This window comes from Oncorhynchus kisutch, linkage group LG6 (assembly GCF_002021735.2).
Source record: "Oncorhynchus kisutch isolate 150728-3 linkage group LG6, Okis_V2, whole genome shotgun sequence".
Classification (NCBI taxonomy): Eukaryota; Metazoa; Chordata; class Actinopteri; order Salmoniformes; family Salmonidae; genus Oncorhynchus; species Oncorhynchus kisutch.
Window position 1 is genome coordinate 17,186,678 of NC_034179.2, and position 20,224 is coordinate 17,206,901.

Here is a 20,224-nt window from a genome sequence, read left to right on the forward strand (position 1 = left end):
CCAGTCTATTATATTCTACTCTACTCTATCCTAGTCTATTATATTCTACTATATTCTACTCTACTCTATCCTAGTCTATTATATTCTACTCTACTCTATCCTAGTCTATTATATTCTACTCGGCTCTATCCTAGTCTACTATATTCTACTCTACTCTATCCTAGTTTATTATATTCTACTCTACTCTATCCTAGTCTATTATATTCTACTCTACTCTATCCTAGTCTATTATATTCTACTATATTCTACTCTACTCTATTCTAGTCTATTATATTCTACTATATTCGACTCTACTCTATCCTAGTCTATTATATTCTACTATATTCTATCCTAGTCTATTATATTCTACTCTATCCTAGTCTATTATATTCTACTATATTCTACTCTACTCTATCCCAGTCTATTATATTCTACTCTACTCTATCCTAGTTTATTTTATTCTACTCTACTCTACTCTATCCTAGTCTATTATATTCTACCCTATTCTACTCTACTCTATCCTAGTCTATTATATTCTACTATATTCTACTCTACTCTATCCTAGTCTATTATATTCTAATATATTCTACTCTACTCTATCCCAGTCTATTATATTCTACTCTACTCTATCCCAGTCTATTATATTCTACTCTACTCTATCCTAGTCTATTATATTCTACTATATTCTACTCTACTCTATCCTAGTCTATTATATTCTACTCTACTCTATCCTAGTCTATTATATTCTACTATATTCTACTCTACTCTATCCCAGTCTATTATATTCTACTCTACTCTATCCTAGTTTATTTTATTCTACTCTAAACAACTCTGATGTTGAAATGGGGCATCTCAGGCATCCACCTGCAGTATTTGACCATACTTTTTATACTGCAACTGTCACGACTCCCACAGAAGGTGTCTCCCCTGCCTGTTCGGGAGGCACTCGGTGGTCGTCGTCGCCGGTCTACTGGCTGCCTTTTCCTTTTCTGTTTGTTATGTCTTATTGGTTGCACCTGTCGCTTATTTTGTTTTCGATTCAGGACTATTTAAGCCTGTTAGGCCCGCCTGCTTTTATGCGGGCTTGTTTTCTGTTAGCCAGGTTGTGCGTGTAGTGTTCCTGTCCATTTGTGCCCTGTGTTGGGTTGGACATTTGTGTGATTATTTCGCCTGTTGTTTTGGGCGTTAGCATTGGAAACTGAAATAAAGTCTGGTTTCCCCAGTATCCTCTGCTCTCTGCATTTGACTCCGCACCCACCACTCCAGGCGTTGTGACAGCAACAGATTAGTCAAATCATGAAGGTTTGTCCTTCTATGAATGTATTTAAATGTCAACCAGCTAACACACAGGCAGGCAGGCAGGCAGGCAGAGAGCAACACAGTCTTTAAAGTCTATTAAGACCCTGCTGTGTCCCTGTTGTAGCCCTCTCACTCTGTCTGTCTGTCTGTCTGTCTGTCCCTCCGTCCTCCCATTTATTTCTCTGTCTATCTGATACAATACTAATCCAATCCAACGCAGGACAAACCCCTGAACGTTAAACAACACATCCTACATTTACCAGTCATTCCTAAACTGTTCATCTACTAAAAACCCAATGACACTGCAAATAAAATGTTGTTTTGCCCCCTTGGTCCGTCTCCCCTCCACCCCCCTACCCTGGTAGACCGGTTCCAAACCCATGAGGTACGGTCTCCAGGACAAACAGACTCCACCTCATTTACAAAATCTATTTATTTAGATTTATGTCCTTTAATTTCCCCCTGGGTTTCTCAAACACCACGGGCCACGTTCCAAACTAGACACACTGTGGCCATCAAACCCAGAACCTAATAAAGCAACAACAGCGAAGGATAGAGAGGTCATTATGTATAGCACAGTGCCTAGAGGGATGAGCTGGACCTGTACCATACATAACCTCCTCAGGGATAATGACTGTAACGACGGCAGAACAAGAGAACCATAAGAACATAGGAGAGAGAGAGCGAGAGAGAGAGAGAGAGAGAGAGAGAGATGTATTATTTTATTACAATGTATATTGTATACATTATTGCTTTGGTAATAGTTGGTTTTTCATGCAAATGAAGCAGCTTGAATTTGAGAGAGAGAGAGAGAGCGAGAGCAAGAGAAAGGGGAGCGGAGATAGAGAGACAGAAATAGACATACAGACAGGATAGTGAAGGATAGGTCACTATCATTCCTAGAAGGATGAGCTATCAGAACAGACCGTCCACCTCAAGGATAATGTCTCTTCCTTATGTTTCTGACTGACCACAACCAGACCGCAACCACAGGATACCAACGCCATGACAACCTCTGCCATGAACACTTCTACTATGACATCATGCTTGCTGTGTGCTCACTGTAACCACAGTCTGCGCTCTGCAGGGTGAACCAACCTCACATTGCACGCTTAGAAGTTTAATTTAATTTTAATTTAACCTTTATTTTAAATTAACAGGCAACTCAATGAAGAACAAATGATTATTTACAATGACTGCCTGGCAGAAGTTGAATTTGGGAGTACAGTATGCAATTAATATACTGTTATCAGCCATACAGAAGTAGGATCTTAATTTGATCACTCTTGTGTTGCTGAAAATGTTCATGCACAGCAGGAAATGCAAGCTAGTAGTGTATTCAAGGTTTAAAAATGCTTCTAAAGTTTGTAATTTCTACTTTAAAATCTCAGACTTGATTTCTCCTAACAAAAAATGTATCAACCCCTACAAAAAAAAGGAATTAATTTTAATCCACATAATAATTCACATTTCCTGTTGCTGCAGGGTTATTTTCCTGCTGTAGCAAACTGGCTCAAATGAAGATCCTACATCTGTATACACATCAATACGGACTTAGTAGTGACAGAGTCTCCAATGCAATACACAAATATCTGTTAAAAACAGTAAGCACACAGCTGAAACAAGGAGATGGAGATCTATGATAAACTGCATGGCCTAGGGCAAGGTATGGCTAGGTATTATCTCTAACCCAGATTACCCAGAGACCCAAAAGGCAAAGAGCTGACCTGTAACATGACCCCTGATGAGGAGGAAGGCGAGGGGTAGGGTAGGGGAGAGGTTGCTGGTTCAAATCCGTGATCAGACTACGTGAAAAATCTGCCAATGTGCACTTTAACAAGGCACTTAACGCAAATGTCTCCTGTGAGCTGCTTTGGATAAGAGTGTCTGCTAAATGACTAAAATGTAGATAGTAGGTAAGGCTTAACATGCCAAACATCTCTAATGTTACTGACAGTAGTTGGGAGCCTTAGAAGTTATGCTGTCATTGTGATGCCAGAAGGCTACTGAAGGGGTTTTATGGAGTGCTTGCTGTCTTCAGCCGTCTGTTGTGTCCGTATTTAACGAAGAACTGGTCTGTACTGGTAAACTTACATCACATCAGCCTTCTGCTGCTACAGGGACTGGTCTGTACTGGTAAACTTACATCACATCAGCCTTCTGCTGCTACAGGGACTGGTCTGTACTGGTAAACTTACATCACATCAGCCTTCTGCTGCTACAGGGACTGGTCTGTACTGCTAAACTTACATCACATCAGCCTTCTGCTGCTACAGGCCTCTCCAGCGTGTGTCTGATGCTAAACCAACACTAGCTGCTAGCCGTTCACTAAAGCCTTTTGTTGTATGCACAGGGAATGCTGTACGCTGCTTACAGAGTTCAGTGATGTTCAGTGACTGTGTTTGTATTATAGGCCCTCTACAACATCTCATTATTGTATGAGAGAGCTCAATGTCATTGAAGAATCCATAGACTCTAACCACTTCCGGGAAAATTGGAAAACACTAAACAAACAACAACACAAATAATTATCTATCCAAAATGGAGATGGGTAAACCACTTCTCCAATCTTTTTGACTCTATAACAATGAACAAACAAGCAAAAACATATACATGATCAAATACAAATCTTAGAATCAACTATTAAAGACTACCAGAACCCCCTGGACCCACTGGATTCTCCAATTACCTTGAATGAGTAATAAATAAAACTCTCCAACCCAAAAAGGCATGTGGTGTTGATGGTATATGCGCAATGAAATGATCAAATATACAGACAACAAATTCCAATTAGCTATACGAAAACTCTTTAACATCATCCTTAGCTCTGGCATCTTCCCCAGTATTTGGAACCAAGGACTGATCACCCCAATCCACAAAAGTGGAGACAAATTTGACCCCAATAGCTACCGTGGGATATGCGTCAAAAGCAACCGTGGGAAAATCCTCTGCATTATCATTAACAGCAGACTCGTACATTTCCTCAGTGAAAACAATGTACTGAGCAAATGTCAAATTGGCTTTTTACCAAATTACCGTACAACAGACCACGTATGCACCCTGCACACCCCAATTGACAAAAAAAAATAAAAAATCAAAGTCTCATGCTTTGTTTCTAGTTTAGACTACTGCAATGCTCTATTTTCCGGCTACCCGGATAAAGCACTAAATAAACTTCAGTTAGTGCTAAATACGGCTGCTAGAATCCTGACTAACATACCTACACGTACGCTACGGTCACAAGACGCAGGCTTCCTAATTGTCCCTAGAATTTCGAAGCAAACAGCTGGAGGCAGGGCTTTCTCCTATAGAGCTCCATTTTTATGGAATGGTCTGCCTACCCATGTGAGATACGCAAACTCAGTCTCAACCTTTAAGTCTTTACTGAAGACTCATCTCTTCAGTGGGTCATATGATTGAGTGTAGTCTGGCCCAGGAGTGTGAAGGTGAACGGAAAGGCTCTGGAGCAACGAACCTCCCTTGCTGTCTCTGCCTGGCCGGTTCCCCTCTTTCCACTGGGATTCTCTGCCTCTAACCCTATTACAGGGGCTGAGTCACTGGCTTACTAGGGCTCTTTCATACCGTCCCTAGGAGGGGTGCGTCACTTGAGTGGGTTGAGTCACTGATGTGATCTTCCTGTCTGGGTTGGCGCCCCCCTCCCTTGGGTTGTGCCGTGGCGGAGATCTTTGTGGGCTATACTCGGCCTTGTCTCAGGATGGTAAGTTGGTGGTTGAAGATATCCCTCTAGTTGTGTGGGGGCTGTGCTTTGGCAAAGTGGGTGGGGTTATATCCTTCCTGTTTGGCCCTGTCCGGGGGTGTCATCGGATGGGGCCACAGTGTCTCCTGACCCCTTCTGTCTCCGCCTCCAGTATTTATGCTGCAGTAGTTTATGTGTCGGGGGGCTAGGGGCAGTTTGTTATATCTGGAGTACTTCTCCTGTCCTATCCGGTGTCCTGTGTGAATTTAAGTATGCTCTCTCTAATTCTCTCTTTCTCTCTTTCTTTCTCTCTCTCGGAGGACCTGAGCCCTAAGACCATGCCTCAGGACTACCTGACATGATGACTCCTTGCTGTGCCCACTCCACCTCCAGTTTCAACTGCTCTGCCTGTGATTATTATTATTTGACCATGCTGGTCATTTATGAACATTTGAACATCTTGGCCATGTTCTGTCATAATCGCCACCCGGCAGAGCCAGAAGAGGACTGGCCACCCCACATAGCCTGGTTCCTCTCTAGGTTTCTTCCTAGGTTTTGGGCTTTCTAGGGAGTTTTTCCTAGGCACCGTGCTTCTACACCTGCATTGCTTGCCTTTTGGGGTTTAAGGCTGGGTGTCTGTACGGCACTTTGAGATATCAGCTGATGTACGAAGGGCTATATAAATACATTTGATTTGATTTGATTTTGATTTGTTGATTTCAAAAAAGCCTTAGACTCAATTTGGCATGAGGGTCTGCTATACAAATTGATGGAAAGTGGTGTTGGGGGAAAAACAACATTATAAAATCCATGTAACAAACAACAAGTGTGCAGTTAAAATAGGCAAAAAACACACACATTTCTTCCCACAGGGCAGTGGGGTGAGACAGGGATGCAGTTTAAGCCCCACCCTCTTCAACATATATATCAACAAATTGGCGCGGGCACTAGAAAAGTCTGCAGTACCCGGCCTCACCCAATTAGAATCTGAAGTCAAATGTCTACTGTTTGCTGATGATCTGGTGCTTCTGTCACCAACCAGACCTGAGCCCTGACAGTAAATCTCAGTAAGACCAAAATAATGGTGTTCCAAAAAAGGTCCAGTGGCCAGGACCACAAATACAAATTCCATCTAAACACCGTTGCCCTAGAGGACACAAAAAACTATACATACCTTGGCCTAAACATCAGTGCCGCAGGTAACTTCCACAAAGCTGTGAATGATCTGAGAGACAAGGCAAGAAGGGCATTCTATACCATCAAAAGGAACATAAAATTCAACATACCAATTAGGATCTGGCTAAAAATACTTGAATCAGTTAAAGAACTCATTGCCCTTTATGGTTGGGAGGTCTGGGGTCCGCTCACCAATCAAGAATTCACAAAATGGGACGAACACCAAATTGAGACTCTGCATGCAGAATTCTGCAAAAACATCCTCAGAGTACAATGTAGAACACCAAATAATGCATGCAGAGCAGAATTGGGCCGATACCCGCTAATTATCAAAATCCAGAAAGGAGCTGTTCAGGTCTCCATCCACCTAAAAGGAAGCGATTGCCAAACCTTCCTTAACAAAGCCATCACCTACCGAGAGATGAACCTGGAGAAGAGTCCACTAAGCAAGCTGGTCCTGGAACTCTGTACACAAACACACCCCACAGAGCCCCAGGACAGCAACACAATTATAAGAAAACAAAAAGATAATTACTTGACACATTGGAAAGAATTAACAAAAAAACAGAGCAGACTAGAATGCTATTTGGCCCTAAACAGGGAGTACACAGTGGCAGAATACCTGACCACTGTCACTGACCCAAACCGAAGGAAAGGTTTGACTATGTACAGACTCAGTGAGCATAGCCTTGCTATTGAGAAAGGCCACCGTAGGCAGACCTGGCTCTCAAGAGAAGACGGGCTATGTGCACACTGCCCACAAAATGAGGTGGAAACTGAGCTGCACTTCCTAACCTCCTGCCCAAATTATGACCATATTAGAGACACATATTTCCCTCAGATTACACAGATCCACAAAGAATTAAAAAACAAACCCGATTTTGATAAACTCCCATATCTACTTGGTGAAATACCACAGTGTGCCATCACAGCAGCAAGATTTGTGACCTGTTGCCACAAGAAAAGGGCAACCAGTGAAGAACAAACACCATTGTAAATACAACCCGTATTTATGTTTATTTATTTTCCCTTTTGTACTTGAACCATTTGTACATCGTTACAACACTGCATATATACATAATGTATACATATATACATATATACATATATACATACATTTGTAATGTCTTTATTCTTCTTGAACTTCTGTGAGTGTAATGTTTATTGTTCATTGTTATTATTTATTTCCCTTTTGTATATTATCTACCTCACTTGCTTTGGCAATGTTAACATGTGTTTCCCATGCCAATAAAGCCCCTTGAATTTAATTGAATAGATAGATAGATAGATAGATAGATAGATAGATAGATAGATAGATAGATAGATAGATAGATAGATAGATAGATAGATAGATAGATAGATAGATTAGATAGATAGATAGATAGATAGATAGATAGATAGATAGATAGATAGATAGATAGATAGATAGATAGATAGATAGATAGATAGATAGATAGATAGATAGATAGATAGATAGATAGATAGATAGATAGATATATAGATAGATAGATAGATAGATAGATAGATAGATAGATAGAGAAAGAGTGAATCAGAACTTTGTTAGGGCCTGAGTATAATGGAACATCAAGTTGTGTGTAGGCGATGAGATGAGCTGTGCTGAGCGTCAGGATGCTAACATACATCTATAAATAGTTAATGATGGACCCAGGAAGCTTTCATTAACCACTGTGTCTGCTAGAAAATCCCCCCATTCCCTGATGGAATCCACCTAAAGAAAGAGCACAGCGATTTTAAGACTGTTTACGTTAGCAACGCGCAGCTTTACTGTGTGGCCATTACATTTATGACTAACGATATCCCTGGGAAAAATATCAGGTTAAAACAGGGTTTTATGAGACGATGAGTGATTTTGATGAGGGTTGCCCTCGGCCATGCAATTTATCATAGAACTACACTATCTATACTAAAGTATGTGGAAACCCTATCAAATGAGTGGATTGGGCTATTTCAGCACCCCTTCAAATGAGTGGATTGGACTATTTCAGCACCCCTTCAAATGAGTGGATTGGACTATTTCAGCACCCCTTCAAATGAGTGGATTGGACTATTTCAGCACCCCTTCAAATGAGTGTATTGGGCTATTTCAGCACCCCTTCAAATGAGTGGATTGGGCTATTTCAGCACCCCTTCAAATGAGTGGATTGGACTATTTCAGCACCCCTTCAAATGAGTGGATTGGACTATTTCAGCACCCCTTCAAATGAGTGGATTGGGCTATTTCAGCACCCCTTCAAATGAGTGGATTGGGCTATTTCAGCCACGCTCGATGCTGACAGGTATATCAAATCCAGCACACAGCCATGCAATCTCCCTAAACAAACATTGGCAGTAAAATGGCTCAGCGACTTTCAACGTGGCACTGTCATAGGATGCCACCTTTCCAACAAGTCAGTTTGTTAAATTTGTGCCCAGCTAGAGCTGCCCCGGTCAACTGTAAGTGCTGTCTAAGCCGGGAAGTGGGAGGGCACACAAGGGTCTCTGGAAGTGACGTCTGCACAATAACTGTTCATCAGAAGCTTCATGAAATGGGTTTCTATGGCAGAGCAGCCACACACAAGCTTAAGATCACCATGCGCCATGCCAAGCGTGGGCTGAAGTGGTGTAAAGCTCGCCACCATTGGACTCTGGAGCAGTGGAAAAGTGTTCTCTGGAGTGATGAATCACACTTCACCATCTGGAAGTCAGACGGACGTATCTTGGTTTGGAGGATGCCAGCAGAACGTTACATAGTGGCAAATATCAAGTTTGGTGGAGGAGGAATAATGATCTGGAGCTGTTTCTCATGGTTCGGCTAAGCCCCGTAGTTCTAGTGAAGGGAAATCTTAACGCTACAGCATACAATGACATTCTACAGGATTCTGTGATTCCAACTTGTGGCAACAGCTAGGGGAAGGCCCTTTCCTGTTTTAGCATGACAATGCCCCCCGTACAGAAAGCGAGGTCCATACAGATGGTTTGTCGAGATCGGTTTGAAAGAACTTAACTGGCCTGCACAGAGCCCTGACCTCAAGCCCATCGAACACCTTTGGGATGAATTGTAAAGCCGACTGCGAGCCAGGCCTAATAGCCAAACATCAGTGCCCAACCTCACTAATGCTCTTGTGGCTGAATGGAAGCAAGTCCCTGCAGCAATGTTCCAACATCTAGTAGAAAGCCTTCCCAGAAGAGTGGAGGCAGCAAAGGAGGGACCAACTCCATATTAATGCCCATGATTTTGGAATAAAGTAGTGGTCAAGTAGTGTATGACTATCTCCTTTCCGTCCTTTTCAAGAAGTTCCAAAAGAATAAAGACATTACTGATGTCATATTATGTATATATACAGTGTTGTAACGATGTACAAATGGTTAAAGTACAAAAGTGAAAATAAATAAACATAAATATGGGTTGTATTTACAATGGTGTTTGTTCTTCACTGGTTAACCTTTTCTTGTGGCAACAGGTCACAAATCTTGCTGCTGTGATGGCACACTGTGGTATTTCACCCAGTAGATATGGGAGTTTATCAAAAACAGGTTTGCTTTTCAAAATTCTTTGTGGATCTGTGTAATCTGAGGGAAATACAGTATATGTCTCTAATATGCTCATAATTTGGGCAGGAGGTTAGGAAGTTCAGTTCAGTTTCCACCTCATTTTGATGGCAGTGTGCACATAGCCTGTCTTTTCTTGAGAGCCAGGTCTGACTACGGTGGCCTTTCTCAATAGCAAGGATATGCTCACTGAGTCTGTACATAGTCAAAGCTATCTTTAGGTTTGGGTCAGTCACAGTGGTCAGGTATTCTGCCACTGTGTACTCTCTGTTTAGGGCCAAATAGCATTCTAGTCTGCTCTGTTTTTTTGTTAATTCTTTCCAATGTGTCAAGTAATTATCTTTTTGTTTTCTCATGATTTGGTTGGGTCTAATTGTGTTGTTGTCCTGGGGCTCTGTGGGGTGTGTTTGTGTTTGTGAACAGAGCGCCAGGACCAGCTTGCTTAGGGGACTCTTCACTGTAGGTGATGGCTTTGTTATGGAAGGTTTGGGAATCGCTTCCTTTTAGGTGGTTGTAGAATTTGACAGCTCTTTCTTGGATTTTGATCATTAGCGGGTATCGGCCTAATTCTGCTCTGCATGCATATTTGGTGTTCTACATTGTACACAGAGGATATTTTTGCAGAATTCTGCATGCAGAGTCTCAATTTGGTGTTTGTCCCATTTTGTGAATTCTTGGTTGGTGAGCGGACCCCAGACCTCACAACCATAAAGGGCAATGGCTTCTATAACTGATTCAAGTATTTTTTACCTCTCTCTCTCTCTCTCTCCTTCCTTCCTTCCTTCCTTCCTTCCTTCCTTCCTTCCTTCCTTCCTTCCTTCCTTCCTTCCTTCCTTCCTTCCTTCCTTCCTTCCTTCCTTCCTTCCTTCCTTCCTTCCTTCTATCTATCATCTATCTATCTATCATCTCTCTATCTCTCTCTCTCCCTCTCTCTCTCTCTCTCTCTCTCTCTCTCTCTCTCTCTCTCTCTCTCTCTGTCTCTCATACAATAATGAGATGTTGTAGAGGGCCTATAATACAAACACAGTCACTGAACATCACTGAACTCTGTAAGCAGCGTCCAGCATTCCCTGTGCATACAACAAAAGGCTTTAGTGAACGGCTAGCAGCTAGTGTTGGTTCAGACACACGCTGGAGAGGCCTGTAGCAGCAGAAGGCTGATGTGATGTAAGTTTACCAGTACAGACCAGTCCCTGTAGCAGCAGAAGGCTGATGTGATGTAAGTTTACCAGTACAGACCAGTCCCTGTAGCAGCAGAAGGCTGATGTGATGTAAGTTTACCAGTACAGACCAGTTCTTCGATAAATACGGACACAACAGACGGCTGAAGACAGCAAGCACTCCATAAAACCCCTTCGGTAGCCTTCTGGCATCACAATGACAGCATAACTTCTAAGGCTCCCAACTACTGTCAGTAACATTGGCATGTTAAGCCTTACCTACTATCTACATTTTAGTCATTTAGCAGACACTCTTATCCAAAGCAGCTCACTGGTCACCATGGCAACACACACCCGTAGCATGCGCTCCAGCAGGTATATTTCACTGGTCATCCCCAAATCCAACACCTCGTTTGGCCGCCTTTACTTCCATTTCTCTGCTGCCAGTGACTGGAACGAATTGCAAAAATCACTGAAGTTGGAGACTTATCTTCCTCACTAACTTTAAGCATCAGCTCTCAGAGCAGCTTACCGATCGCTGCAGCTGTACACAGCCCATCTGTAAATAAGCCCATCTAACCAACTACCTACCTCATCCCATATTTGTTTTTGTTTTCTGCTCTTTTGCACACCAGTGTTTCTACTTGCACATCCTCATCTGCACATCTATCACTCCAGTGTTAATTGCTAAATTGTAATTACTTTGCCACTATTGGCCTATTTATTGCCTTACCTCCTTACTCCATTTGCACACACTGTATATAGATTTTTCTATTGTGTTATTGACTGTACTTTTGTTTATTCCATGTGTAACTCAGTGTTGTTTCTGTCGCACTGCTTTGCTTTATCTTGGCCAGGTCGCAATTGTAAATGAGAACTTGTTCTCAACTGCCCTACCTGATTAAATAAAGGGGAAATAAAATAAACAAATAAAAAGCAACTTACAGGAGAAATGTGCCTTGCTAAAGGGCACATTGGCAGATTTTTCATGTATTCTGATCGGGGATTTGAACCTGCAACCTTTCGGCGACTGGCCAAAAGCTCTTAAGCACTAGGTTACCTGCCAGCCCTATCTTTATGGTCACTCCTATGGTCACTTCACCAAGTGGTAACTTTACAACAATAGGACTCTGAAAATGAGCTGGAGAACGTTACTTGACAGACAAACAACTAAAGTAAACTAGCACTAGTCTAACATTAGTAGAACACCTGGTTTGTACACAACCAGGCAAGGAGAGACAAAAGCAGGGTTTAACCCATGCCATTTAACCCACAAAACAACAACCCCCCTGCAGTCAAAATAAGTAAGGAATACACATGTTAGTTGCTAGGTTATGTGGTCAAAACAGCTCAGGCAACAATTTAGCCAATAGCAGGTAATGAAATGGATTTTGCTGCAGCAAGGTTACCATGCATTAATGTAGTATGACTGGTATGACAGAGAGGATAGTTTCCCGTTGTCAGTAGCTGTAAGAGGTACAGTACAGTAGGTACTACATACAGACTGAAGCCAGTAATAGATATGAGTAATGACTTGGCTGTGTGTTTCAAAGTTACTGTAGTGTTCTGTCTGTGTAATGCCAACGCAGCACAGAGTCGGAAGGACAGAGTCGGAAGGTGGAAGGACTTCTAAAGTAGGACTGCTAAAGTATTCAAGTAAACATGCTCTCATTGTCCAATGAGTCATCTAAATAAATGTTTGGTCAAGAAGAGTAAGAGACGAACAGTAAGCTAAATAATGACACACTCTTACCACTGGAATAATAATAACAGCATGAAAGTGTGTGTGTGTGTGTGTGTGTGTGTGTGTGTGTGTGTGTGTGTGTGTGTGTGTGTGTGTGTGCGTGTGCGTGTGCGTGTGCGTGTGCGTGTGTGTGTGTGTGTGTGTGTGTGTGTGCGTGTGTGTGCGTGTGTGTGTGTGTGAGAAGTTGGAAAGTAGAACCTTTCCCCCATCCAGGTGTCTCTGTTCTTCCCCCAGAGGGTAACAGGTCAGATAGAAAGAGAAGAGATTCCTACCTTGTGATGAGGACAGCGTTGTCATGGTGAGCCATGCCGTTCTCCGGGATGCTGTTCCCATCTCCTTGGTGACTGAGGATAGACTTCTGCCACTTACAGAAGCTGTCTAGAGACTTGTCTGCATGGTGGTTGATCTCCAGGTTGGGCTGGATAGAACATACAGCACACATTACAACACAGTCTGAATACAGAACCCAGAACAGTCTGAACACATCCACAACTCAGAACAGTCTGAATACATCCACAACCCAGAACAGCCTGAATCCACAACCCAGAACAGTCTGAACACATCCACAACCCAGTACAGTCTGAACACATCCAAAACCCAGAACAGTCTGAATCCACAACCCAGAACAGTCTGAACACATCCACAACCCAGAACAGTCTGAACACATCCACAACCCAGAACAGTCTGAATACATCCACAACCCAGAACAGTCTGAACACATCCACAACCCAGAACAGTCTGAATACATCCACAACCCAGAACAGTCTAAACTCATCCACAACCCAGAACAGTCTGAATCCACAACCCAGAACAGTCTGAATCTACAACCCAGAACAGTCTGAACACATCCACAACCCAGAACAGTCTGAACACATCCACAACCCAGAACAGTCTGAACACATCCACAACCCAGAACAGTCTGAATACATCCACAACCCAGAACAGTCTGAACACATCCACAACCCAGAACAGTCTGAATCCACAACCCAGAACAGTCTGAATCTACAACCCAGAACAGTCTGAACACATCCACAACCCAGAACAGTCTGAACATATCCACAACCAGAACAGTCTGAATACATCCACAACCCAGAACAGTCTGAACACATCCACAACCAGAACAGTCTGAACACATCCACAACCTAGAACACACAACACAGTCTGAACACACAGAACCCAGCATTCCGACCAGAACAGGCCCAACATTCTTCACTTGACATATCTAGTGCTGAATTAAGATTAATGCAAGCCACTCAGACGTTCACTTAAATCTCCCATTGACATCAATGTATGATTTATGGTTGAAGTTAGGATTGGTGTCATGGCCTGACCCTAGAGAGCTTTTTATTCTCTATGTTGGTTAGGTCGGGGTGTGACTAAGGGTGGGTTATCTAGGTGAATATATATATCTATGTTGGCATGGTGTGGTTCCCAATCAGAGGCAGCTGTTTATCGTTGTCTCTGATTGGGGATCATATTTAGGCAGCCATTTCCCCATTGTGCTTTGTGGGATCTTGTCTAGATATAGTTGCCTGTGAGCACTTCATTGAGCTTCACATTTCGTTTAACGCTTTATATGTTTTTTCTTTGAGTTTCTTTTCCTAATAAAGAGGATGGAAACACCACGCTGCATCTTGGTCCAGTTATTATAACAATCATGACAATTGGGCCGTCATAGTCAAAAGCATCAGTCGAAAACGATAGTATACAAGCTTATTAAAACCATGTCCACCATTTGACAGGATTCTGACATATCCATTAAGATAATCCATATGATACATCTATGAAAGAATATTCTAATTATCAATATATTCATATTACACACTGGGAAAAACATATGGGGTTCAGTCTTAAAATGGAGAATGAATGAAGAGGTATTCATCTCTGCTGGAGTCCATCCTCTATAGACTGAGGCTAGATGTACAGTTCACTCTGTTTCTCCCATCAAACCTACACTATATAGATTTAATGTAAAAATCCTCAATCAAATCTCCCTGGGGGAAGACATCTGAGCTCATCTCTTGAGCTTTGTCTTTAGTGGTGGCAGACATATGGTAGATGCTTCCTATCCTCTCTCTTTTCCTCTCTTCTCTCTCTTCTCACTCTTCTACTCTGGTGTCCTCTTGTCTCATCTTTTCAGTCCTCTTCTCTCTCACCTCTCTTTCATCCTTCTACTCTCTCTCCCAACTCTCTCCCAACTGTTTGGAATAACTATGTTATTGCATAGTAAGTATCCAAAACAGATAAATTTTAAATGAGATTAGAGAAATATATTTATGTTGATGTGGATAGAAAGAGAGGAACACAAAGAGAGGCCAAGAGATAACGAGGAAGACAGAGAATGAGAGAGATGTAAAGAGAAAGATGAAGACAGAGAGAGAGAGAGAGAGAGGGGCAGAGAGATAGAGAGAAAGAGGAAGACAGAGCAAGAGAGACAAAGACAGAGAGAGGCAGAGAGATAGATAGAACGATGAAGACAGAGAGGCAGAGAGAGAGAAGCAGAGAGATAGGCACATGATCATATCCGGTCCCAACTTGCAGACTTGTTTACGTGTTGCTGTGCGTTTTGATGCCAACCTTTGCTACCTGACAACTTTACGGTTTTTACTTTTTAATTACCGTTTATATTTTTAGTTTTTCCCTCACTCAACTTTTTTTCATTCAACTTTTTCACTCCGGACGCTTTATCTGGACGTGGTTCATCAGGACCTCCACCAGCCGAAGCTAAGTAGTAACATTAACATGGTGCCTTCTAATTCCAGTCGCTGTACTCATAATATACGGGAGAATGATCGCCTTACGGCGAAGATAGCTGTGCTACAAGCCCAGCTTCAGACGCAACCGTTAGGCAAGGGTAATGTCAGTGGAGGAAAGGATGAAACAGCGTCTGTGCCACCAGTAAGTACAGATAGTAACGTTAGTATAAATCCCCTCGCATGGTCCCCACAGGACAACTTTCTCATGGCTTCTGGAGGAAAATGCTGTAGGAATGCTCAACCGGTGTCGTTCATTTAGCCGACAGAAACTTTCAACTGGGTCTGAGGCCAAGCCTTCTCTGGTCTTTTCTCCTCCCGTTACGGGGTCTGAGATGCCGAAGCTTCCCACCCTTAGCTCTGACAAATTGAAAACCCTAGTCATTGGCGACTCCATTACCCGCAGTATTATACTTAAAACAAATCATCCAGCGATCATACACTATTTACCAGGGGGCAGGGCTACCGACGTTAAGGCTAATCTGAAGATGGTGCTGGCTTAAGCTAAAACTGGCGAGTGTAGAGAGTATAGAGATATTGTTATCCACGTCAGCACCAACGATGTTAGGATGAAACAGTCAGAGGTCACCAAGCGCAACATAGCTTCAGCGTGTAAATCAGCTAGAAAGACGTATCGGTATCGAGTAATTGTCTCTGGCCCCCTCCCAGTTAGGGGGAGTGATGAGCTCTACAGCAGTCTCACAACGCAATCGCTGGTTGAAACTGTTTTCTGCCCCTCCCAAAAGATAGAATTTGTAGATAGTTGGCCCTCTTTCTGGGACTCACCCACAAACAGGACCAAGACTGGCCTGCTGAGGAGTGACGGACTCCATCCTAGCTGGAGGGGTGCTCTCATCTTATCTACCAACATAGACAGGGCTCTAACTCCTCTATCTCCACAATGAAATAGGGTGCAGGCCAAGCAGCAGGTTGTTAGCCAGCCTGCCAGCTTAGTGGAGTCTGCCACTAGCACAGTCAGTGTAGTCAGCTCAGCTATCCCCATTGAGACCGTGTCTGTGCCTCGACCTAGGTTGGGCAAAACTAAACATGGCGGTGTTAGTCTTAGCAATCTCACTAGGATAAAGACCTCCTCCATTCCTGCCATTATTGAAAGAGATCGTGATACCTCACATCTCAAAATAGGGCTACTTAATGTTAGATCCCTTACTTCAAAGGCAGTTATAGTCAATGAACTAATCACTGATCATAATCTTGATGTGATTGGCCTAACTGAAACATGGCTTAAGCCTGATGAATTTACTGGTTACACTAGTGACCATATCCCCCGTGCATCCCGCAAAGGCGGAGGTGTTGCTAACATTTACGATAGCAAATGTCAATTTACAAAAAAAACTAAAAATGACGTTTTCGTCTTTTGAGCTTCTAGTCATGAAATCTATGCAGCCTACTCAATCACTTTTTATAGCTACTGTTTACAGGCCTCCTGGGCCATATACAGCGTTCCTCAATGAGTTCCCTGAATTCCTATTGGACCTTGTAGTCATAGCAGATAATATTCTAATTTTTGGTGACTTTAATATTCACATGGAAAAGTCCACAGACCCACTCCAAAAGGCTTTTGGAGCCATCATCGACTCAGTGGGTTTTGTCCAACATGTCTCTGGACCTACTCACTGTCACAGTCATACTCTAGACCTAGTTTTGTCCCATGGAATAAATGTTGTGGATCTTAATGTTTTTCCTCATAATCCTGGACTATCGGACCACCATTTTATTAAGTTTGCAATTGCAACAAATAATCTGCTCAGACCCCAACCAAGGAGCATCAAAAGTCGTGCTATAAATTCTCAGACAACCCAACGATTCCTTAATGCCCTTCCAGACTCCCTCTGCCTACCCAAGGACGTCAGAGGACAGAAATAAGTTAACCACCTAACCGAGGAACTCAATTTAACCTTGCGCAATACCCTAGATGCAGTGGTACCCCTAAAAACTAAAAACATTTGTCATAAGAAACTAGCCCCCTGGTATACAGAAAATACCCAAGCTCTGAAGCAAGCTTCCAGAAAATAGGAAATGGCGCCACACCAAACTGGAAGTCTGCTTGGAAAGCTTGGAAAGCTTGGAAAGACAGTACCGTGCAGTATCGAAGAGCCCTCCTGCTGCTCGATCATCCTTTTTTTCCAACTTGAGGAAAATAAGAATAATCCTAAATGTATTTTTCATACTGTCGCAAAGCTAAGTAAAAAGCAGCATTCCCCAAGTATGGATGGCTTTCACTTCAGCAGTAATAAATTAATGAACTTCTTTGAGGATAAGATCATGATCATTAGAAAGCAAATTACGGACTCCTCTTTAAATCTGCGTATTCCTTCAAAGCTCAGTTGTCCTGAGTCTGCACAACTCTGCCAGGACCTAGGATCAAGAGAAACACTCAAGTGCTTTAGTACTATATCTCTTGACACAATGATGAAAATAATCATGGCCTCTAAACCTTCAAGCTGCATACTGGACCCTATTCCAACTAAACTACTGAAAGAGCTGCTTCCTGTGCTTGGCCCTCCTATGTTGAACATAACAAATGGCTCTCTATCTACCGGATGTGTACCAAACTCACTAAAAGTGGCAGTAATAAAGCCTCTCTTGAAAAAGACAAACCTTGACCCAGAAAATATTAAAAACTATCGGCCTATATCGAAACTATATCGAAAAGCTGTTGCGCAGCAACTCACTGCCTTCCTGAAGACGAACAATGTATACGACGTGCTTCAGTCTGGTTTTAGACCCCATCATAGCACTGAGACTGCACTTGTGAAGGTGGTAAATTACCTTTTAATGGCATCAGACCGAGGCTCTGCATCTGTCCTCGTGCTCCTAGACCTTAGTGCTGCTTTTGATACCATCGATCACCACATTCTTTTGGAGAGATTGGAAACCCAAATTGGTCTACACGGACAAGTTCTGGCCTGGTTTAGATCTTATCTGTCGGAAAGATATCAGTTTGTCTCTGTGAATGGTTTGTCATCTGACAAATCAACTGTAAATTTTGGTTTTCCTCAAGGTTCCGTTTTAGGACAACTATTGTTTTCACTATATATTTTACCTCTTGGAGATGTCATTCGAAAACATAATGTTAACTTTCACTGCTATGCGGATGACACACAGCTGTACATTTCAATGAAACATGGTGAAGCCCCAAAATTGCCCTTGCTAGAAGCCTGTGTGTCAGACATAAGGAAGTGGATGGCTGCAAACTTTCTACATTTAAACTCGGACAAAACAGAGATGCTTGTTCTAGGTCCCAAGAAACAAAGAGATCTTCTGTTGAATCTGACAATTAATCTTGATGGCTGTACAGTCGTCTCAAATAAAACTGTGAAGGACCTCGGCGTTACTGTGGACCCTGATCTCTCTTTTGACGAACATATCAAGACAGCTTTTTCCATCTACGTAACATTGCAAAAATCAGAAACTTTCTGTCCAAAAATAATGCAGAAAAATGTATCCATGCTTTTGTTACTTCTAGGTTAGACTACTGCAATGCAATACTTTCCGGCTACCCGGATAAAGCACTAAATAAACTTCAGTTAGTGTTATATACGGCTGCTAGAATCCTGACTAGAAAAAAAAAATCATATTACTCCAGTGCTAGCCTCCCTACACTGGCTTCCTGTTATGGCAAGGGCTGATTTCAAGGTTTTACTGCTAACCTACAAAGCATTACATGGGCTTGCTCCTACCTATCTTTCTTGAATTGAGTGTAGTCTGGCCCAGGAGTGTGAAGGTGAACGGAAAGGCTCTGGAGCAACGAACCGCCCTTGCTGTCTCTGCCTGGCCGGTCCCCCTCTCTCCACTGGGATTCTCTGCCTCTAACCCTATTACAGCGGCTGAGTCACTGGCTTACTGGTGCTCTTTCATGCCGTCCCTAGGAGGGGTGCGTCACTTGAGTGGGTTGAGTCACTGACGTGATCTTCCTGTCTGGGTTGGCGCTCCCCCCTTGGATTGTGCCGTGGGGGAGATCTTTGTGGGCTATACTCGGCCTTGTCTCAGGATGGTAAGTTGGTGGTTGAAGATATCCCTCTAGTGGTGTGGGGCTGTGCTTTGGCAAAGTGGGTGGGGTTATATCCTTCCTGTTTGGCCCTGTCCGGGGGTATAATTGGATGGGGCCACAGTGTCTCCTGACCCCTCCTGTCTCAGCCTCCAGTATTTATGCTGCAGTAGTTTATGTGTCGGGGGCTAGGGTCAGTTTGTTATATCTGGAGTACTTCTCCTGTCTTATCCTGTGTCCTGTGTGAATTTAAGTATGCTCTCTCTAATTCTCTCTTTCTCTCAGAGGACCTGAGCCCTAGGACCATGCCTCAGGACTACCTGGCATGATGACTCCTTGCTGTCCCCAGTCCACCTGGCCGTGCTGCTGCTCCAGTTTCAACTGTTCTGCCTGCGGCTTTGGAATCCTGACCTGTTCACCGGATGTGCTACCTGTCCCAGACCTGCTGTTTTCAACTCTCTAGAGACAGCAGGAGTGGTAGAGATACTCTCAATGATCGGCTATGAAAAGCCAACCGACATTTACTCCTGAGGTGCTGACTTGCTGCACCCTCGACAACTACTGTGATTATTATTATTTGACCATGCTGGTCATTTATGAACATTTGAACATATTTGAACACATACTGGCCACCCCTCATAGCCTCTCTAGGTTTCTTCGTAGGTTTTGGCCTTTCTAGGGAGTTTTTCCTAGCCACCGTGCTTCTACACCTGCATTGCTTGCTGTTTGGGGTTTTAGGCTGGGTTTCTGTACAGCACTTTGAGATATCAGCTGATGTACGAAGGGCTATAAAAATACATTTGATTTGATTTAGATACAGAGAGAGAGGAAGACAGAGAGACAAGCAGAGAGAAGCAG

At 42.9% G+C, this 20,224-nt stretch overlaps 1 protein-coding gene across 1 annotated transcript in view; it reads right to left on the reverse strand.

The window, feature by feature from the left end:
* The window catches only part of adamts6 (ADAM metallopeptidase with thrombospondin type 1 motif, 6), a 134,941-nt gene that overhangs the window by 98,626 nt on the left and 16,091 nt on the right, over positions 1–20,224 (reverse strand). The window contains exon 7 of the mRNA XM_031826302.1: positions 12,877–13,022. Coding sequence (XP_031682162.1) covers positions 12,877–13,022 — 146 coding nt within the window. The remainder of the gene's footprint in view (positions 1–12,876; positions 13,023–20,224) is intronic.